This window comes from Protopterus annectens, chromosome 4.part0 (genome assembly GCF_019279795.1).
Source record: "Protopterus annectens isolate FY-2018-M chromosome 4.part0, PAN1.0, whole genome shotgun sequence".
NCBI classification, from domain to species: Eukaryota; Metazoa; Chordata; order Ceratodontiformes; family Protopteridae; genus Protopterus; species Protopterus annectens.
Genome location: NC_056733.1, coordinates 1,320,679,396 through 1,320,702,899, shown reverse-complemented (window position 1 = coordinate 1,320,702,899; position 23,504 = coordinate 1,320,679,396). Strand labels below are relative to the sequence as shown.

The 23,504-nt window shown below is 42.9% G+C and overlaps 1 protein-coding gene across 5 annotated transcripts in view; it reads right to left on the bottom strand.

The window, feature by feature from the left end:
* The window catches only part of P4HA2 (prolyl 4-hydroxylase subunit alpha 2), a 1,028,898-nt gene that overhangs the window by 349,214 nt on the left and 656,180 nt on the right, over positions 1-23,504 (bottom strand). For 4 of the 5 annotated variants that reach the window (XM_044069196.1, XM_044069197.1, XM_044069193.1 and 1 more), the window contains one exon: positions 15,694-15,764. In XM_044069196.1, the coding sequence (XP_043925131.1) occupies positions 15,694-15,764 (71 nt within the window). Of the gene's footprint in view, positions 1-15,693; positions 15,765-16,529; positions 16,601-23,504 lie in introns of all 5 variants that reach the window. The other variant, XM_044069194.1, reaches the window with a different exon arrangement.

The following is a 23,504-nucleotide window of genomic DNA, read 5'->3' as shown; positions in this document are numbered from 1 at the left end:
GTGTTCTTGAGGTACCATTGCAATTTCCTCATATGCAGTTTTGCATATGGAATCATGAGAATGCAAGAGGCCATGAATCCCAGAGCTTGCAAGTAATTTCCTTGCAGGGAGCTGGGACAGGCTTGCCAAGTCCTTGAAATAAACTGAAAGAGTTGTCTGCTTCTCCTGGGTGAGACATATCATCTGGGCGGCTGTGTTTATAGATTCACTCCCAGGAATGTAATCTCTTTGGATGGTACCATTTTTGATTTTTCCACGCTGAGAGTGTAACCCAGGGAAGAGATAAGAGTCTTTACAAATTCTAGATCCTTTAGCAGCTGTTCCTGAGAATTTGCTTGAATTAGACAGTTGTCCAAGTATGGATAAATCTGAATTTTCTTTTGCCTGCAAAAAGCAATGACTGGAGCCAGGCACTTTGTGAAAACTCTGGGAGCAGTAGATAAGCCAAAGGGCAGCGCAGAGAATTGATAATGTTGCTTGCCCACCCTGAAACGAAGGTATTGCCTGCAACTTTCCCTGATAGGGATGTGCAGATAAGCTTCTTTGAGATCCAATGCTACCAGCCAGGAATCCTTTTCAAACATTGGCAGTAACTGATGCAGAGTGAGCATTTTGAACTTTGGAATTATCAAGAAAGTGTTCAGGATGGATAGATCCAGGATAGGACGCCAGGTGCCTTCTTTTCTGGAACCAGGAAAAGTCTGGAATAGAATCCCTGGCCTACCCTGCTGAGCAGGAACTGATTCTATTGCTCCCAGATGTAACAGAGGCAACATTTGCTTTTCTACTTCTGCCCTTTGGTTTGGAGGAGCGTCCGGGAATCCTTTGGGTACTGGAAATGTGTGGAAAGAAAACTTGTGCCCTAGGGATGCAGTTCTGAGTACCCATTTGTCATCCATGATGGTGGCCCAAACATTTGCAAACAGGGCCAACCTTCCTCCTAAAGGAGTCTCCAGGCAGGCAAGAACAGGTAGAAGTTGGACAGAGTCATTGAGAAAGTTTAGATTGAGATGCAGGTTTAGAACTTCCTGCCTTGGAAGAGGAAGCCTGCCAAATGTTTAGACCTTTGAGGGATAGCCCCCTGCCCCTAGAAGATTTGTAACCTCTAGTCCTAGAACAGCTCTGTCTGCTAGTATCTGGGAACGTCCAACTCTTAGAAGGGTAATTCCTGCTAAAGCGAGGAGGCTGAACTTGCAGAAAGTCTGTCTGTATAGACTTGGCCTTGTCTTCCATCTTCTTCAGCACTTCCTCTGCTTTGCTGCCAAAAAGACTGTCCTTATGAAAAGGTACATCTAAATGCTTAGCCTTAACAGGTTCTGGTAGGGGCTGCTCCCTGAGCCAAGCGTTCCTTCTAATAACAGAGCCAGTAGCTGTAGCCCTACAGGAGGCTTCTAGAATGTCAAAGCCACAATGTAAAGAATGCTTATTGACTAGACTGGCAGAATTCAGCAAATCCTGCATATCCTTACTCTCCACCAACTGAGGCACACCTGCTATCCTAGATTTAATAGCTTCCAAGGTGTGCTACTGGTACTTCTGCATATGAAAAAGACAATTAGTAGACCTAATACCAAGAGTGGCATAGGTATAAACCTTTTTACCCCACCTATCTAGGTTCCTGGATTCCCTGTCAGAAGGAACAGGATTTTTAGTAACAGTGGCCTTAACTCTTTTAGGGCCTTGAGAAATAACCTCTGGATCAGCCAACAGATTTCTGAAAAGAAACAAATGAGAATCAGGAACTCTATAGTACCTATCAGGCTTCCTGGGAGCAGGAGGATAGTATAGTTGTGTACCTACCATAAATGTAGATGTTCGAGTGTATTCACTGTTGCAGTCATTACACTTGGGTTATCCTGCTGGCAGGCTACCAGCAGTCATCCTGAATTCCAAGGTCTTGGTTCGGCATCGGTTGCTGTCGCCTCCTCCCTGACGTCAGTGCGCCAGGGGTATAAAAGATGCAGCAGACGCCATTTTCTTCAGTTTTTCTTGCCCCAGAAGTCAGGTGCCCCCAAAAGGGTAGGCTAAAATTATGCCAATAAGCATGCATGCACTGAAGTAAACATTTCCTTCATCTACAAGCAAATACACCACATAGGTTGTATAGAATAGAGAAGTACAGATAAGTCCCAGCAAAGGAAAGGGGGATGGTGGGTGGGTAACCTGGACTGCAACAGTGAATACACTCGAACATCTACATTTATGGTAGGTACACAATTGTACTATGTTCGTGTTTCACTGTTGCAGTCATTACACTTGGGTTGAATTCCAAAGCTGAGGATGGATGGTTGGGGCTAAATAGGATTAGGAGAGGCTATGAGGCCCTGCAGAACTGCAGTGGCAAAGCCTGCTCTGGATTTAGAGTAGAGAGGTAAGTGGTAGTGCTTTGCCAAAGTGTGCACTGAACTCCAAGTTGCAGCCTCTAAGATGTCTTTGGTTGGCACTCCTCTGAGGAAGGCTGCTGAAGTGGCTGCTGCTCTGGTTGAATGTGGCCTAATGCCCTTAGGCACTGATTTGCCATGTTGTGAATAGCAGAAATGAATGCAGTGGCCTATCCATTTTGAAATAGTCTGCTTTGAGATAGCCTTTCCTTGTGATCCTGCAGCATATGCCACTAAAAGTTGCTCAGTTTTTCTGAAAGCTTTAGTTCTGTCCAAATAGAAGCGTAGCTGTCTGTGTATGTCCAAGGAATGCAGAAGTCTTTCACTCTTATTCTGTGGGTTTGGATAAAAGGTAGACAAATGAATGGTTTGGTTAAGAGCCACACTGGACACTACCTTAGGCATAAATGTCGGGTTTATCCTCAGAGAAACCCTGTCAAGATGGAAAATGATAAAAGGTTCCACAGCCATGAGTGCCTGTAACTCTGAGACTCGACTTGCAGAGGTTATTGCTAAGAGCAGAGCTGTTTTCCAGGATAAGAATTTTATATCAGCTGTTGAGGCTGGCTCGAAAGGAGGCAGTGTAAGTTTTTCCAAGACATAATTGAGGTCCGATGCAGGTAGTGGTGCTGCTCTCCTTGGAGGTCTTATGTTTTTGGCCCCTTTGAGGTACTGCCTTATTAATGGATGAGAAAAAATAGGTGGTTCCGTACTGTAATGGGGAGAAATGGCAGAGGCATGGATCTTAATTGATGAAAAGAATAGGCCTTTGTCCAGCATCTCAGTTAAGTTTTGTAAAATCTGAGGAATATTTGGTACAAACATGTCAATTCCTTGTGCCTGGTTCCAAGCACAGAATCTCTTCCATTTTTCTGCATAAGATTTTCTGATACTGGGCCTCCTGGCCTCCAAAATAACATCTATCACCACTTTAGAGAGATGAGTGTTCTGAATGACTACATTATCCGCCATGCTGCCAGATTTAAGGTCCTGAGTTGGCTGTGCAGGATCTGATTGTTTTGTTGGGTCAGTAAGTGAGGAATTTGAGGTAATGTCCAGGCTGGACTTTGAGACAAGCTCTTTAGGATAGGGTACCAGTGCTGGCGGGGCCAGTCTGGGGCAATCAGTACAATTTTTGGCTTCTCTTGTCTGACCTTTAGAAGTACCTTGGGGAGGAGAGGCAGTGGAGGAAAGGCATATACTGTTAGGGTTTTCCAGGTGGAGGATAGGGCATCCACTTTCCATGCTTGCTTGTGATAAGTCCTTGTGCAGAATCTCTGTAGTTGGCAGTTGTGAGGGGAGGCAAATAGATCTATGTCTGGGCATCCCCATTTCCTTGTTATCATGCTGAAGACTTGTGGATCCAGTTTCCACTCGTGGGAATCCATGAGGTTTCTGCTTAGTTTGTCTGCCAGAATATTTATCTTTCCTGGCAGGAATTGTGCTTGCAGGTGAACTTGGTAAGTCAATGCTGTGTCCCACAAAGTCATGGCTTGTCTGAAGAGGGGGTAGGAATGTGTGCCTCCCTGCTTGTTTATGTACCACATTACTGTAATATTGTCCGTCTTTATCAGCAATTGTCCTGGATAAAGTAGATCCTTGAAAGCTGTCAGGGCATTCTGAAGAGCTAGCATCTCTTTTTGATTGATATGAAGATGCATTTGGCTTGCGGACCATGTGCCCTGAATACATTTTCATGCCATGTAGGCCCCCCAGGCAAAATCTGATGCATCTGTTGTTAAAGTCTGCCTGGCTGTGGGTAAAGTGAATGGCTGTCCCTTGGTGTGGTGACAGGCCTGTGCCCACCATCGAAACTCATGTTGCAGGCAGGGAATGAGGGTAATTAATGTTTCCAGGCTGTGGCAATGTTGAGTCCAAACACCTTTTAGATACCATTGTAGTTTCCTCATATGCAGTCTTACATATGGAATTAGTAGAATGCAGGATGCTATGAAGCCCAAAGCCTGCAGAATTTTTCTTGCAGATAACTGGGTCTTTGTTGCCAACATTTTGACGTAAGAAGTCAGTTGCCTTTGTCTGGTGTGAGATAAGCCATCTGGGCAGTTGTATTTAAGCTTGCACACAGGAATATTATTTCTTGAGAGGGTACTAGTTTTGATTTCTTTTTGTTTACTGTGTACCTTAGGCAAATTAGTAATCTTTTTACAAACGCCAGATGCTTTAGTAGAATGTCCTTGCTCTCTGCTTGTATAAGGCAGTCGTCCAAGTAAGGATATATTTGAATTCCTCTTTGTCTGCAAAATGCAATTACTGGTGCCAGGTATTTTGTGATGACCCTGGGCACAGTAGATAAACCAAAGGGCAGTGCAGAGAATTGGTAGTGCATTGAGCCAGCTATGAATCTGAAGTATCTTCTGCAAGATTGTCTGATTGGGACATGCAGGTATGCCTCTTTTAGGTCCAATGTTACAAGCCAAGCGTTCTTGCCCAGCATGGACAGAAGCTGCTGCAGAGTTAACATTTTGAATTTTGGAATGTCCAGAAATGTGTTTAGAATAGACAGGCCCAGTATTGGTCTCCAGTCTTTGTCCTTTCTGGGTATCAGGAAAAGTCTTGAGTAAAATCCTTGTCCCTGCTCTTGATGTGGTACTCGCTGAATGGCCCTCATGTCCATGAGGGATGAAACTTGCTTTTGTGCCTCTGCCCATTGATTGTGTGGCAGGTCTGGCATACCTTTTCCCTTGGCAGGGTGTGAAAGTGGAACCTGTAGCCCTGAGACACTATATTCAAGACCCATTTGTCCTGGGTAATCAAGTACCAATTTTGTGAAAAAAGTGCTAGTTTTCCCCCTAAGGGGGCTGCCAAAAGATAAGTGCTTGGTGCTGGCACCGGAAAGTCATTGGGACTGTTTCCTGTATGGCTGTGATTTGTCTTCTCTGCTTTTGGAGGTAGAAGCACCCCATTGTTTAGGCCTGTATGAGCCTTTGGGCTGGGATCTGCCTCTGGGGCGTCTGTATCTGCCTCTTTGTGGCCTGTCTGACACTGGAAAGGACCAATTCTTTGTAGGCCAGTTCCTGCTAAATCTAGGTGGCTGTATCTGTAAGAAATCCTTGACTGCTTGCATAGATTTTGCTTTGTTCTCCATTTTCTTCAACACCTCTTCTGCTTTAACACCAAACAGAGTATCATGCTGTAATGGAGCATCTAAAAGCTTTGCTTTAACATGATCTGGCAGATTCTGTTCCTTTAACCAAGCATGTCTCCTAATGACAGAACCCGTAACAGTGGCCCTGCAGGAGGTCTCCAGAGAATCAAAACCACATTGCAAAGTATGCTTTCCCACTTGATCATCTGCATGCAACAAATCCTGCATATCTTTGTTTTCTGTACATTCAGAATTTGTTGACATTTTCTGTTTAAGCAGTGACATTAAATATTGCTGATATTTAAGCATGTGAAACTGTCAATTTAAAGCCTTTACAGCCAAGGTAGCAGAAGTGTAAATCTTTTTTCCCCATCTGTCCAGAGCTCTTGAATCCCTATCAGAGGAAATATGTTTTTCTGCCGTGGAAGCCTTGACCCCTTTGGGACCCTGAGAGATATAGTTTCTGGGTCAGCAGCAGGGTTTTTATATAGAAATTTATGAGAGTCTGGAACCCTGTAGTATCTGTCTGGGTCAGCAGCAGGGTTTTTATATAGAAATTTATGAGAGTCTGGAACCCTGTAGTATCTGTCTGGCTTAACAGGTGCTGGAGGTAAAGAGTCAGGAGACAGGCTGGACTCTGTAAATACATCTACAATGTCTAAAACAGGAGGAATAGCAAGGGGCCTGTGCTGAGGTAGCAAAAGAAAGTCCCTCAGCCTTTTCTTAGATTCTGAGTAATCTTGGCTCTCCCAGTGGAAATGCTCCCTCATGGTATGCAGGGTCTCCCCAAAAGAATAATCCTCAGGAGGAGAGGCTGAAGGGATAGATTCTTCAGCATCAGAATCCTCATAGGGAGGAAGAGAGTATTCCTGTTCAGAAGAGGAGTCAGAGGAAATGGAAACCTGATCTGAAGATTCATATTCTGTCTCTTGCCTAGGCCTCTTATCAGGAGGGGGATGGGAACCCCTGATCAAAGTAATTAGGTCTTCGGCCATTTTAAGCATCTGTTTTTTAGGCATGGAGGCCTGTCCATGGGATTGCTGTACTGGTTTATTTGTCTTTAGAGGTGATTTAGTCTTTGCCTTTGAAGCTGAAGTGGTTTTTACATATAAAGTACAGTTTTGTACCTACCATAAATGTAGATGTCCGAACAGGATAGCATCTGCAGTCCTAACAAATGGGTTGTCCTGTCGTCAGGCAGCCCTTCGGTCGGCCGGATTCCAAAGTCTGGGTCTGGCCTCGGCTGGTGTCGCACTTCACCCGACGTCATCTCTGCTGGTCTTCGGGTATAAAGGCATCAGCCGACGCCATTTTCCTCAGTGTTTCTTGCCCCAGATGCCAGATGCCCTCTTGGAAAACTAAATTTTGGATAAATGCCAATGTTTCCAAAAAAAATAGTAGGCAAACACAAAAATAAGCATGTATGTACATATATACAAACAAATACACCATAAGAGATCCCCCCCTAGCTAGCTATTAGGAGGGTAAATACCCTAGGAGTACCACAGAGGGGAAGGAGGGTGGGTAATCCTGACTGCAGATGCTATCCTGTTCGGACATCTACATTTATGGTAGGTACAAAACTGTACTATGTCCTTCAAGGATGCATCTGCAGTCCTAACAAATGGGTAGAATACCATAGCCAAACTAGGGAGGTGGAAGAAGAATTATGGTGTAGTTAGGATCCCTTGCAATACAGCAGTGGCAAACCCTGCTCGGGATCTAGAGTATAGAGGTAAGTTGTAATGCTTGGCAAATGTATGCACGGAGGTCCAAGTAGCCGCCTCAATAATGTCCTTGGTAGCCACTCCTCATAAGAAAGCTGTGGTAGTGGCTGTAGCCCTTGTAGAGTGAGGTCTTATGTTCTGTGGAATTTGCTTTCCATGGTAGGAGTAACAGAATCTTATGCAATTTCCTATCCACTTGGAGATTGTCTGTTTGAAATTGCTTTTCCTTCCTTCCTGTTGCATAAGCTACTAAAAGCTGGTCAGTTTTTCTATTGCCCTTGGTTCTGTCCAGGTAGTAGCAACTGTCTATGTACATCCAAGGTATGCAGCAGTCTTTCCCCTGTTCTGTGGATTGGGAAAGAAGGTAGGTAGGTGGATTGTCTGGTTTAGAGACACTCTGGATACCACCTTAGGCATAAACGTAGGATTAGTTCTCATGGACACTCTATCTTGATGGAAGATTAGGAAGGGTTGTACTGCCATTAAGGCCTGTAGTTCAAACCCTTCTTGCTGAAGTAATTGCCAGTAGGAAAGCAGTTTTCCAGGATAGGTGTTGAAGATCTGCTGTTGCTGCTGGTTCAAATGGAGGGAGTGTCAATTTTTCTAGCACAAAGTTCAAGTCCCATGCTGGTAATGGTGGTTTCCTAGGAGGTTTTACATTCTTGATTCCTCTGGGGAACTGCCTGAGTAGAGGATGTGAGAAGACAGGGGGATCGAAGCTGTATTCTGCAGAAATAGCTGATGCATGTATCTTGATGGATGAATAGGACAGGCCTGTATGGAGAAGCTCTGCCAAGTACTCCAGGATGTTAGTAATATCTATCTTTGACACATCTTTTCCTCTTTCAGTACTCCAAATGACAAACCTTTTCCATTTTCCTGCATAGTTCCTTCTTGTTGTAGGTCTGCGGGCCTCAAGGATAATGTCTTTATCCCTTTGGGATAAATCTGGGTTAGTTGCTGTTATGTAATGTTCCAGGCAGTCAGTTGCAGAGTTTTTAGGTTTGGATGCATGATGTTGTAGTCGTTCTGAGTTAACATCAAAGGCATCAGAGGTAGTGTCCACGTTCTCCCCGAGACATGCTCCTCAGCAATGGATACCAGTGTTGTCTTGGCCAATTTGGAGCTATCAGAATTATCCTTGGACGTTCCTCTTTGATTTTCAATAGTACCTTGTGCATCAAAGGAAGAGGTGGAAATGCATATGCTGTCAGGCCTTTCCAACTGAAGGATAGAGAGTCCACCTTCCAAGCAAGTGGGTGGTATGTCCTTGTGCAGAATTTCTTGAGCTGGTGATTGAGTGGGGATGCGAATAGGTCTATTTGTGGCATTCCCCATTTCTTTGTGATGGCCTTGAAGATGTCCGGGTGTAGCATCCATTCGTGAGCATCCAAGGTAGTTCTGCTTAACATGTCTGCTAGGATGTTTTCTTTTCCCGGTACAAATATTGCCTGTAACTGGATGTTGTAGCTCGAGCCATATTCCAAAGGTCCAGAGTCATTCTGCATAGGGGGTATGAATGCGTGCCTCCCTGTTTGTTGATGTACCACATGACTGTGGTGTTGTCTGTCCTTATCATTAAATGGCCTTCTTTGAGGAATGGTCTGAAATTCTGGATTGCTAGTTTTACTGCCAGCATTTCTTTTTGATTTATGTGCAGGTGCAGCTGGTCTGGAGTCCATAATCCTTGTATGCATTTGTCCAGCATGTGTGCCCCCCAACCTAGGTCTGAGGCGTCCGTTGTGATGGTTTGGCTTGCTTGAAAGTTGTGGAAGGGCAAGCCTGGGTTTGACTGACATGTTTGAGCCCACCATAGGAACTCTTGTTTCAGGCATGGGATTAGTGGTATTTAATTTCGGTTTCTAAGCTGTGCCTGTGTTGAGACCATAAATTCTTTAGGTACCACTGTAGCTTTCTCATATGCAGTCTGGCATGGGGGACCAGGATTATGCATGATGCCATGAAGCCCAAGGCCTGCAGTACTTTCCTTGCTGTTAGTTTGTTCTGCTTTGTTAATGCCAAGAAGTAAAGGGGGAGTTGTTCTTGTTTTTCTGCAGTTAGGAATGCCATCTGTTTTACTGTGTCCAATTCCGCACCCAAGAATGTTCTTGTTTGGGATGGTATCAGTCTTGACTTTTTTAAATTGACTGTGTATCCCAGGGCTTGTAGTAAGCAAATGACCCTTTGTAAGTCTTTTGTCAGCTTGCTTTTGTTGTCCGCTTGTATCAGGCAGTCGTCCAGGTATGGATAAATTTGGATTCCCTGTAGCCTGCAATGAGCGATTACGGATGCCAGGCATTTTGTGAATACTCTGGGTGCAGTAGATAAGCCAAAGGGCAATGCTGAGAATTGATAATGCTCTGATCCTGCAAGAAATCTGAGGTATCTTCTGCAATTTGGTCGTATGGGGACGTGCAGGTATGCCTCCTTGAGATCTAGAGTTACCAGCCAACACTCCTTGCCCAGCATGGGAAGAAGTTGCTGTAGGGTCAGCATTTTGAATTTTGGGTCAATGATGAATGTGTTTAAGGCGGACAGGTCGAGAATAGGTCTCCAACTTTTCTTTTCTTGGTACTAGGAAGAGTCTGGAGTAGAATCCTTTGCCCTGTTCTGTTGGTGGTACTCTTTCCACAGCTCTCATCTTTGTTAATTGAGCTATCTGCTTTAGAGCTTCTGTTTTCTGGTTTGGAGGTAGGTTTGGCATTCCTCTTTTTACTGGTAAGGTCTGGAAGTGAAACCTGTAGCCTTGGTCTATGGTCTGCAAAATCCACTTGTCTTTTGTGATATAGTGCCAATTTTTTGAAAATAAGGCTAACTTTCCGCCTAAGGGTGCTGCTATTTGTTTCCTGGTAGGTGTCAGAGCCAAGTCACTGTGATTGTCCTGTTGCAGTGGCAGTGGTTGTGTCTGTACCTCGCTGGTTATTGCCTTGCCACTGGCATCCTCTGTAGGCACCTCCTCTGGATTGATTTCTGCCTCTGGAACGTCTATTCCTGCCTCTCTGGGATTTAGAGGAGTCTGGAAAGGACCAATTTTTGGAAGGCCAGTTCCTGCTAAACCTTGGGGGCTGAACCTGTAAGAAATCTTTAAGTGTTTGTACAGATTTTGCCTTCTCTTCCATTTTCTTCATTACTTGCTGAGCAGGAGAACCAAATAGACTGGCCTTATCCATAGGAGCATCTAACAGCTTTGCTTTAACATGATCCGGCAAGACCTGTTCTTTCAACCATGCATGCCTTCTTATAACTGTGCCAGTCATGGCTGATCTAAATGAAGCCTCCAGTGCATCATAGCCACATTTTAAAGAATGGTTACTAACCTGCTGAATGTTATTCACCATTTCTAAAACATATTTCTTATCTAAGGAGTCATCAGAGGATAGTTTCTTAGTTAACTGATCAAGCATAAACTCTTGGTATTGGATCATATGAAACTGACAGTTCAAAGCTCTAGCTGAGAGAGTAGCAGAGGTGTAAACTTTTTACCCCATCTCTAAGGACCTGGATTCCCTTTCAGAAGGAGAGGGTTTTGCTGAGGAAGCTTACTGCCTTAGGCCCTGGGAGAAAGTCTCAGGATCTGCAAGTGGGGCCTTGTATAGGTGGTGATGAGTGTCCGGTACCCTGTAAAACCTATCTGGTTTGGCAGGGGCTGGAGGTAAAGTATCAGGAGCAGTGCAAACATCATTAAATGCATCATCCACAACAGGCAGAACTGGAGGTATAGCTAAGGGCCTATGTTAAAGAAAGTCCCTAAGCCTTTTCTTGAATCTGAGAAATCTTGTCCCTGCCATTGTAATTGCTCTCTCATGGCATGTAAGGTTTCCCCAAAGGAAAATCCTCTGGTGGAGAGGCAGATGGAATAGATTCTTCAGCATCGAATCTTCATAAGTAGAAAAGGAGCCTCTGGATGGTCTGTAATGTCTGAGTCATCAGAAGAATCATCTGAGGACACTGGCTCTGGGGGCTCTGCTCTAGGTCTCTTTTCTGGAGGCTGAGAGGCCCTGTCTGGGTGAGATTGGGATCCCCTAATTAAAGAGATGAGATCCTCTGCCAGAGTAAGCATTTGAGAACTGGAACTGGGCCTGTGTGAGGGGCTAACAGGCACTGATTGGGCAGTTTTGACTGCTTTAGCCAAAGGCCTTAATACAAGACAACAGGCACTGCAGCAAGCCCAGCAGCACGTTGGGGTAGGGACATCCAAATCAAGGTGATGCGGGTCTGATAATTCTATTAGTTATTAGTAGGCAAAAGGCAGAGGCAGATTCAACAGCAGGAGCCTCGGGTAGTAGTAGTGGTAGATCTGGGCTGAAGATTGATCGCTTGCGTTTCGCCAAACCGGCGACGAGACACTGTTTGCTTAACCTGGGTTTCAAGCGAAAGCTGACCGCGAAACCCGGTTTTCTTTTTTTTTAGCTTTTTGAGAAGTCGGAGGATCCGACGGCATAATGTACGCAAAATCTGAGCCAAAACTGTTCAGCAAACTCCGACCCGGGCGTTCGTCAGTTGAAGGAAGCACAGGCTAAACAGGCTGCTACGTCATGGTCTGGGCCTAAACAAGGTAGGCAGTAAGAGTGGAAATCTTTATGAGGTATTTGTCTCAAGTTAGAGAGTTATTTACTTGACGCCATCTGGGAGGCAAAAAAGAGTCCCAACGGGTCTTAGCTTTTAGAAGTCTGAAGTAGTATTCGGTAGTAGTAATCTGTGTAGGCCTGAAAACACCCTCAGAAGCTGATGCCTGCGCAGCAGCTCTGGACCCATCTGAGGGAATAGTTTCCGAGGGTCCAATACCTTGAGTTTCCAGCAGCCTAGTCGGCTCCACGTGGGAGTCGGAAGTGGCCTGTGGCTCTGAGGTAGCGAGCATCAGGGGCTGCGAACGCGCCTCACTGAGAACTGGCAAAACGGCGACTGGCTTAGAAGAAGCCTCGTCGTCAGTTTTGGACCTCGGATGCCTGTCCTTTTCTTTTTCCTTGCGTTTCTTGTGAATTGCGGTAGTCGGATGGCTATCCGACGACATTGTGTAATTAAATCTTCGGCCAAAGTAGTGAAATGCAAAATCGTATCGACGCCTAATAGTGCGTTGGTTAAATCTAGCACAAAACCTGCAATTAGCAATGTCGTGATCAGGGCCTAGGCAAGGAATGCAATAAGAATGGAAGTCCTTATGAGGTATTTGCTTCCCACAAGAAATACAATTATTAACCTTTTCTGACATCAGTCTGGAGCAAGAAAAAAGTTTCCCCAATGGGGTACTTAGCTTTAAATGAAGACTTCGGATCTGAAATTCGAACAAGAAAATCTCAGGAGTCGGCCGACCGGCACTTGCGAACTGCTTTTGCTTTGGGCACCGTGCGGCAAGAAAGACTGGAGAAAATGGCATCAGCTGCATCTTTTATACCCCTGCCCCTGGCGCACTGACGTCAGGGAGGAGGCGACAGCAACCGACGCCGGACCAAGACTTTGGAATTCAGGCCGACTGCGGGTAGCCTGTCAACAAGATAACCCAAGTGTAATGACTGCAACAGTGAAACACGAACATCCAAATTTGGAGTCAAGGAATCTTCCAGAAACACATTAACCACTTCCAACACAGGAGGAATAGCTAAAAGCTTATGCTGAGGCAAATCCAAAAACTCCCTAATCCTTTTCTTAGAAAGGGAGAAATCCTGACTTTCCCATTTAAAATGTTCCCTGGGAGTATTTAAAGTATCACTAAAAGAGAAATCTTCTGGAGGAGAAGCAGAAGGGATGGACTCCGCTGCGTCTGAATCCTCAAAAGGAGAAAAAGCTTGAGAAACTTCTTCTTCATCCACAGAAATACTAGAAGTATCCAAACCTGAAAAGGACAAAGCCTCACGAGAGACATCTCTACCCCTTTTTGAAGGAGGAGGCTGTGAACCCCTAATAAGAGCCAAAAGGTCATCAGCCATTTTAACCATTTGAGAATGAGGGGAATGAGAGGAAACTGGAGCCTGCTTCTTCACAGGCTTATGACTGGAAGATTAACCTTCAAGTCTAAAGGACTCGGGAGGCCTGGCAACCGCTAAAGTTGCAGCCAAAGTCGTCTATGAGCTTGCTGTCTGAACAAAGAACTGAGGTCTCAGACACCGGAGTCAGTTTCGCGGCTCCGGATCCAGCTGAAGAGGCAACAGGTGGAAGGTCAGAAGGCAAAATGGACACCGAAGGCCTGGGGACCTCAGAAATGGTCTCAATTGAGGCCTGCAGTTGAAAATCTACGGGCTGCAGGGGCTGCAAAGGCACCTCACTGGCCACCACATGACCGACAACCAACCTAACATCATCCGAGTACTTGACCTTCGGAAGCCTGTCGTGGTCCTTATCCTTACACTTATTAGGGATATCCGAAGCCTGAAGACCAGCGGACAACATACTGACAAACTTAGGCCAAACTCCAAAATGCTTAGCTAAAAGCTTAGCCCAACGACGAATAGTACGCACATTAAAGAAAGCACAAAGATAACAATTAGAAACGTCGTGGTCAACGCCTAAACAAATACTACAATAGGAATGAAAATCTCTATGGGGAATCTGCTTTCCACAGGTAAGACAATTATTAACCTTTTCTGACATTTGGTAAGGCAGGAAAAGAGGATCCCCAACGGGGTATTTAGCTGTAGTTGACTTCAACTTCGTAGTCGGAAACACAAAGGGTAAACTGCCGACCAGTACTTGTGCAAGAAATACTTCCACTTTGCGATCCGCAGCAAGGAAGACTGGGGAAGTGACGTTGGCTGCCTCCTTTTGTATCGGACGCCCTGACGTCCTTTACAACAAACGACAGCAGACATAATTTTTACTTACCTTTTGTATTCTGGCCGATCGTGGGCTATCGGGAGTCAGATAACCCATTGGTTAGGACTGCAACAGTGAAACACGATGAACATCTGCAGTTCCTTCACCACTCCTGTGGTGACGTCATGGTAGAGGGTGTGGCCTGTGTCATATTGGCCACACTCCCATATACCTCTTTTGCCCTCTTAAAAGGTGGCAATCCTATGCACTGGCTGGTGTTATGCACACTCCAAGCAAAGGAACTACTACTGGAAATTCTGAATTACATGTAGATGTGATAATCAGAAAAGAAAATCCCACATTACCTACTGTAAAAGGCCTCCAAAGTGACATCCCTGGTTATACAATGCACATTTACAAAAAAGGGAAAAAGAAATATATTCATCTAGTAAAAGCACCGTCAGCAAACCATGGCAGGAATGGATAGTCAGAATAGTCAGTGCTACACCGTGACAGCTGTAAAATTTATAACATGAACAGCGATTGTCAAGCCTGACGTAATGGTGGAAAAAGAAGTTGACCCTTCCCCAAACACAAACAGAATTTGTGATGGACAATGTAGACTTGCTGACAGATACAGGAAACAGATACCAGTCAGAGGGCACTGGAACAAAGCAAGAATCACACTGATGAAGCTACAAATATGTCCTGAAAGATACTGCTGCAAGTAAAGCTGGCCCTATGCTAGATGGCAAGTCTAACTTGTGGGTCAGAGCAGTACTGTGGCCACAAAGTACACCTGATACTCATTTGGTGATACTTTAAATACTCACAGAAACACCAAGGATTATAAACAATGTTAAAAAAAAACAAAAACAAAGACAATACCTACACTTTTGCACAGGTGGAAGTGTAGCAGGAAACTATGCTGCAAGATTTTCACCTACATGCCAGCTGCACCACGATCATACTCATTTGTTATCCTGTATTTTCTCAGGCAGAGGACTACTGCTATATATATAATGGAGCAACTACTTTTATCAAGTTTTCAAAAAAGGGTTCCTTATGCTCCCATGCTACCTGCATATGTAGAATATGACATTACTGTTGTCAGATGACACAGTAAGCGCTACAGTGTCAGTATAAATGTTTAATCTACATCTGAGTATATCAACACATATGAATGCATTTATAACTATCCGCACCTGGTGACGATAATCTCGCTGGATAGCCCATATTAAATAGGCCCTGGATGGTGAAATGTTTGAAATAAATAAAATCAAAAATATGATGAAATTATCATGCAACAGGCAAATATTTGACTTTTAGCTAGACTACTACATCCAAAACATGCTAATGAATATGTAACTCCTCACTAATTAAAACTGCTTAATATAATATTTACTGAAGTACATACTGAGACAAAGAGCTGCTCCTTAACCAGTAAAAGACAACACAGGTATAGCAAACAAAAGCCAAGTGCAAGCAGTAATGAAACAAACCCACGCAGCAGCATGGGAGTACACGGTGCCACTTAATCTGCAGGAAACACTGGCATTACTACATAATGAAGACAACAATCATGCTCCACCAAGACCAGAATTCACTCATGCAAGAAAATGCATTGAAAAGGACCGTTTTAAATGCAACACTACAAACATGCTTAAAGCAAAGCTGCATTTCCAGTCAAGCTTGGCGAAATCTGCTGCAGGTGCTTCACCCAGGGTCTTACCTTTTGGATACTCTGTAGTGGGCTACTGTTAGAACACCTGTTTTAGGGTCACGTACCGTTGCTCGGGCCAACTGTGTTAAAAAAATGCCAGACAATAAATAAAACAAAGCAAAAATTAACACTTTAACATTAGCCAGACAAGAAGGCTTCTGATTGACATTTAGAGAGTGACAACACTTCCCTCTACCACATTTCAGATATCCTGACTGCTGGCTCTATGGAATTTTTAATCCTTCCAGCTAATCCACAGTACAGTCCTGAAGGGGCAAACATTAAAGGATATTCGCCCGAGAGAACAAAACCATAAATATACCTACTATAAATACTGGCACCATACATGCACATCTCTGGCAATCTAAATCTTTGACTAATTTCACAGAATCATTACCTACAGCAAAATCCTTAGTGTGAGTGTGTAGATTACATACACACCCATGTACACATAAATGCTTGTTTCTAAAACTATAACAACCTGGGAATTAAAAAAATAAAATAAAAATAAGTGTGTGTGTGTGTGTGTGTGGGGGGCATGAATTCAGAATGTGTGCTATTCTCTTTTGGGTATCAGCCCTATACATTTTATATGCAGACTGTAATGCCAGACACTCTTTTACAGAGATAAGCTATTCACTGTCTTGACTTTTGGCTTTGTTCTGCTGAATAAACATCCTTTGGTATTTGCCTCTTGAGGAAAGTGCAACAATATCCATCCAAACAACTGTGTTTATTGCCAAGTTTACATATGTTCCCCCCTGTAGTTTAACAGGCCATTGCCGAATGAAATCACTGGTGTCAATCAAACTACTTCCATCTGGCTTCTGATGGAAACCTCTTACCTTTTGCTGACTCTATACATGGCAGGCTCTTGTATCCCTGTCACTGAATTGATTATACTAGCTCTTGCCAACTGTGAGATTGAAAAGAGATAGCAAAACATAAAATTATGACCCTCAGGTTTCTGGTAACATGCCAGTGATTCATCATGGCCACAGACTGCAACTCACATTTGAGATAAATCTCACTGTACCAGGGCATCCAGGTGTCCGGTCCTGCCTCATTTCCCCAAATATTTAGGCTTTCTACAATATGTTTTTAAAACATGAAAACATTTATTTTAACTTGGTAATTGTACGTGGCCTAAAATACAGCATTCAGTGACTAAGCAATTTATTAACAGTAGGCAACTGCACTTAAAAGTACAAAGCAGGAAGATTTGTGACCCTCTGTATTTAAAATGAATACACTTATAAAATGCATGTCATGTTTGAACTTAGAAACAGTTGCAGAAAAAGGCAGCTGAAAACCCCAGTTCAGTAGAATTTCTTTAAAAAAAAAACAAGATAACTTTTACTTTAGATTTTTTAACTACACAAAATATTTTACAGAAAATAACTATATTTTATCTTACTTTTACACTAACATGACTTAACTTCATAACTTAAAAAAACATAATTTCTATCACCAAACCACACTTTAATAACAGAGTGAGCATTTTTGTTTAGTATACAACAGACTTCTTCATTCAGATTGTGAGAAAAATGGGAAAGTGTTTCACTACTTTACTACTGAACATTTTCAAGAAAGCTATGTCCATATTACTATTAGTTTTTGGTTATTTTAGCACCTGCACATAAAAGATACATCTGTAAAATATTTTGACACATATCAATGTAGACTTCAGGGGATTATACTGGAATACTTAGCTATAAAACACCCTGTGCTCCTAGCTCCAAAAGCATTGTAGCACCTACATTTAGAATGATAATGAAAAAATAGTCATTTTACTCCAAATTTAAGAAGAGAAAATAAGACACAGTTATACAGACAATAGTCATTTTAAGCCTGAGACACGACTACACTTCACACAAATGTTCCAATAGCTTCTATATTGGCTAACGTTCAATGTGGCATTCTTCAAAACTGGGCAGACCACCCTCAGAGGAGATACGATGGTCTCTAGAAACATTTAATAGCATCTTACAACTGACACAATCCTCCACAACCAGAAACCCTAAAGATACACACAGTTCTGGGATGATATTGAATACAGGGATGTCTAGAAGAGGAAGGGGAGACTGGGAGACTTTCTCCTAAGGAACACCAAAAAATGAAGTTGAAGCCCAAGGCAATGACATTTCTTTATTCTCTGCCCACTCCTTTGAACAAACGCTGCCAGAAGATAATACAGTAATATTCTTTTGTAAACAACACTATCAACATAATTATCATCAAACTGGTTCACTAACACTATGCAGAGTAACAGATGAAGTATGCTGGCAATGGAAAACACACCCTCAGCAGAATTTAGAAATATATTTATACTGAAAAGAGATATAGCAAAGAGCACTCACTACAAGGTATCACAACTCACACTTCTTCCTTGCTTCACAAACCTCATTACAAAACAATCACAAAAAGTGGTATCTGGAAAACAAAACAACAGCTCATAATTAAGCCTTACAAAGTGATGCTATTACTACATAATCGGGTTGCTTAACTTCCTACAATTTTCTAAAATAGTTCTCATCATTACTTCCCACCAACTCAAAAAGGAAAAGAATTTCAAGATGACAAGCAACCTTTCAACAAACTACCTCCTTTTATTTTAAAGCAATAAATTCAAAAGATATTTCATTCTGCAAGACAAAATTCCAACAGATGCCACTACTTCAGCCAATGGGCTCCACCCACGGTCCACAAAACTTTGTTATATTCTGCACTCCAGAAACATCTGCGCAACATTATATATGCACACATAAACATATTTACGCAAACATACACATTAAGTTTACATACCCTATAATACGAAACTGGGGACTAGGGAATTAATGCTTGTATTACAAATCACAATTTTAAGCTGAAAAAAATTTTTTTTATTATGTAAAAAATTAAAACTGCATTTTCCTTCTACATAAAAAGAAGAAATACAGGCGATAACTAGATTCAAGCAAAAAAAAAAAGAACTACAAAACCAATACTTTGACACATTAACAAGCTAGTTATGCAAGTTTTGTATCAGAAAGGATTTGAAGTTAAAGCACATAAGTAATGGCAAACATTCTGTGGAAATTCATAGCCTGTCAACATGCAATGCAGATTATGACATAAGTGATACAATCTCACACTGCAAAAAGTGTGATGTCAGGTTTAACAGTAATGCTGCACAGTCTTAAGCATTTACAGATATGTTGTTGTTTGTCTTTCGGCTTTTCCTGGTTAGGGGTCGCCACAGCGGAACTCCGGTCCGCTAATGATTGGCAGTAGATTTTCACGAATGCCAAGGTGCCAGCTCGACATTCAACCTTCAACGACGGCACGCCCATTTATGCATGTCTTTTGAACGTCCACCCAACCGCGGGGAGGACATGCAGACTCCACACAGAAGGCACTCCCCGCACTCCAGCTGAGAATCGAACGGGAGAATCTCTTGCTGTGAGGCAACAACGCTACCGCTGCACCACCGCGGATATATATTTACAGATATAATGGATTAAAATAATTTATTTTTACAGATGACAGAAGAGCTGACTTAAGACGTGCAAGAGGCAACAGCCAGACCATTTGATGGCTTTGAAAACAGATAAATACACTCTTGGAGTTAACTGTAATCCTATTTACCATACGCAATAACAACTTACACATGTTTTGATGCAGAAAATATATTATTTTTTGTATTTTATTTTATCAGCAAGGCCTCTGAAAATTTTCTTGGAGCTGAAAACTATTATATTATGAAAGGCATAACCTACAGTACCTCACTTCTTAGTGAGGTGGTCCATCAGGTCATCAAGCTCAATGCCACTGAACTATTATACATTTACAATGACTACCCATAATTCCATTTCAGAACTATTACAAAAAAGGAGATTAAAGATTATATTGAAAAAATTCCTGCCAGCTTGACTTCACATTTCTACCTTATCCACTCCCTAACACCTAAATGAGGGGGTCAGCAATTTGCTAGATCACTATCTCACATATTTAGCCATGCTCTTTTTGTAACAGTGTAGTTCCCAGTCTACTCAAAAGAGCACTCATGAGACCTTAACCCGAAGGTGCTACCCCTAAAACAGCAAATGATTACTGGCCAATAGCAAACCATGACCCTCTAGCTAAATTCTTTAAAAATTAATATACAAGCAAATCTTGCACTACTCCAGTCAATATGACATTCTCCCAGACTAGTAATACGGCTTCAGACTACTGACTCACCTCCTTGTTACAATGTAAAAAAGTGGCACTTTTCTATTTTCTTACCCTGTCCTACCTCTTTCCATTCCATCTTCTGAAATACTGTCAACCCTTAAAAATTAAACAACATTAAAGCCTAAGGCTTAACTGAGAAAATGTGAGGCAATTCTCTTTTGGCTCTGAACCTTTCCTCTCCAGATCTGTGAGCCATCCGTCTTACCACCTAGTTATCAACTTTTGCCTGAATCTTCTTTACTAACTCCTCTCTTGGATGGATGGGGAGATGCTGAAGGAGAGAATGAAGAGAGCCACTGTACATACTAATATAACCTAATCCAGTACCACGTTCACCTTTTAATTTCCTACTCCTACAGCATTACTCCTATTCTTTGGTTCACCTTCTGTAAGTTTTTTGGATTGTCCTGTAAAGTTTTCTTTACAAAGGGATTACTTCTGACAAGTGTCTGACACTTTGCCAGAAAGTGACAATTCTAATCAGAGATTGTCTGACAGCCAAGAACCTATTCATAGACAGGTCCAAAAGAACTTCAGATAAGCCTACATACCTGAAAATCTATGGCAGCTCAACTGCCACATGAAGTAACACTGTTACAACCACTTTCTCCATAGATCGTCTATGGAATACATTACTTTACCTGTTACTGGACATGTTATCTGATAAAGGTATTTTACTGAGAAGTGTCAAAGAATGTAGGTATCGGACATGAAAATATTTCTACAGATGCAGATTACTTTTATAACCCTACACAAACCTATATAACAGACAATGACGCAAGTGTTGATATTTTCAGTTTATCATGATCCTACCATGTAAAAAAGAAGTTATGTACTCACCATAACGTTCCATGTGTGTTTTTCATCTCGCCTTCATTCTTCACTGGTTAGGTTCATTCTTCACTGGTTAGGTTCAGAACCAACCCTCGGTTCTGACTTAACCGTTTACAAAAGCTCAAGGTCTTCCACTGGCTCATGGGCTGTATCCCTATCCCATAATGCACAAGGAAAGCTCCTCAGATCCTGTTTGCTGATAATATGGGATGCAAGAATGAAGGCGACACGAACAACACACATGGGACGTTATGGTGAATACATAACTTCTTTATGTGATGATGTTCTATCTCGACTTCATTCCTCATGGGCTGGGACAGCATCCCTAACACCATATTTCTTGGGTGGGTCATGGGAGAATATTCTTCAGAACAGTGGACCCAAGGAGGCCTTGTTCCTGGACACCAAATCCACTTTGTAATGAGTGAAAAAGGTATGGTGGCCTTGCACATGTTGCAGCAGCACAGATGGTGTCAACTGGTAGTCTAGAGTGAATGGCAGAAGAAGCTGCTATGGCTCTTGTAGAATGAGCTTTGATTATCCCAGGAAGATTTTTATTATTAGATTTGTACGTATAGTTATTGCAGTCTGATAACCATCTTGAAAGTGTGACCTTAGATACAGGAAGGCTTTACATAGACTGTGAGACATAAGAATTGTGGCTAAATCATTCATGTAAAAATTGGATATTGCTGCTAACTGGACTCGAATGGTAGCTGCAGCTGCTCCTTCATTAAAATCCTTGAAATTTGAGAATGGAAGCAATAGGAGTAGAAAAAGGGATAAATCTGCTTACTTAATGCCCAGGAAGAAAATCTACTTGCTCAAGTAAAGTTTCCTTGTTGAGGCCTTAGGAGAGGAGATCAAGATATGTTTTACAGAAGAGGAAAGGTCAGGGAGCCTGGCTATTTTTGGAATTGGAGCAGCCAAGCTGTCAACTTCAGGGTATGAAGAGAGGGGTGGAGCGTTCCTGACGTACTAGTCAGAAGGTCTGGAACTGGGTCCAGAATCCACGGCTCCTCCTGGAGATGAGGCCATAGGAAGGGGAACCAAATTTGATGAGGCCAGTACAGGGCAATGAGAATCAGATTGCTTCCCAATGAAATGGCTTTCTGAAAAACTTTGGGTATCAAAGGAAAGGGAGGGAATACATAAAGGAGACCCGAGGGCCAATCATGTACAAGTGCATCCCTTGGTGACTCCCCCGGAGGGGGGATTAGGGCAAAATAGCTGCTGCATTTGGCATTTATGATGTGGCAAAAAGGTCACAGCAAGGCTGGCCCCATCTGCAGAAAATCAACTCCACTGCTTCTTGTTTTAGGGACCACTTGTAAGGCATCAGAATTGCTCTGTTGAGTTTGTCTGCTACCACGCTGGATTTCCCCGGGATGTGTATTGCTATCAGAAAGCCTTGGGAGGAGGTCGCCCACTGTCATACTCTCAGGGCCTCTCGACAAAGAGGATAGGACCTGGTGCCTCCTTGTTTATGTACCAAACAACTGAAATGTTGTCTATCTGTATTGCAATACTTCCCAGTGGAAGAGAGTCCTGTAGTGCCTGCAATGCCAAAAGCACCACTCTCATCTCTAGGACATTGATGTGAAAATGGACCTTGTGATCTTGCCAAGTGCCTTGGACTGTCCTTCCCCAATAATGCCTCCCCCACCCTGCCTGGAAGGCGTCCATGGTTACTGTGGCCAAAGGCTATGGAGGGACAAATAGTAGACCTGATGCTACATGAATGGAGTGAAGCCACCAGCGAAGGTCTTTTTTGCAGGACTCTGTTATTAGAATTCGGTGAGACATGGGTAGTTCCTGCAACGACCACTGTGCGAACAGTACCCACTGCAGTATTCTCATGTGCATCTGTGTTAATGGAACTAAGTTTATCGCTGTTGCCAGGGTTCCCACGACTTGCAAAACTGATTTTGCTTGTACCTGTTTTTGAGAGAAGGTTCAAGATTTGTTGTCTCAAAGTTAGAGCTCTTTCTGTAGGACGTTTTGCCATCATGTGTGTCGTGTCTTAGTCTACTCTTATGAAAATGATACGTTGAGATGGCAACAAGGCAGATTTTTCGAAGTTTATCATGACGCCTAGGTGAGAGCAGAGAAGTAATGTGGTGTCTCTTGCTTTTTGTAGTAGATGCTTGGTGGTGGCAGTTAGGAGCCAGTCGTCTAGATATGGAAACTCTTGGAATCACAGACATCTCAAGTGAGAAGTGATCACTGCAATACACTTGGTGAACACTTTGGAAGCTATGGTGAGACCAAAGGGCAGGGCTCGAAACTGACAATTAATGGCTCCCAGCCGAAAGTGCAGTTGACTTCTGGATGGCCTGTCCATTTTTATGTGGTAGTACTCATTCTGGAAGTTTATAGAGCACATTCAATTGTCTTTTCCCAAAAAGGGAAGAAACAACTGCAGTGTTACCTTCCGGAACTTTGTTTTACTTACTGATCTGTTCAATCTGCTGAGATCCAGAATGGGTCTCCAGTCCCCTGTTTTCTTTGGAACTAAAAAAAACTTTGAGTAAGTTCCGGATCCTATTTGGTCTGTGTGGACTGTCTGGATGACTTTTTGTTTAGCAACTTTTGAATCTCTAGAGTTGCCTGTTCCCGCTGATTGGGGGGAATGTCCGGGATATTTTTCATGTTTGGGATGGGGAAAAAAAGGGTACAGAGTAGCCCCTGGACACGATGCTTTGTACTCATTTGTCTTTTATTTTTTGCCAGGTTTCTGGGTACAAAGACAAGCAACCCCCAACTGCCCC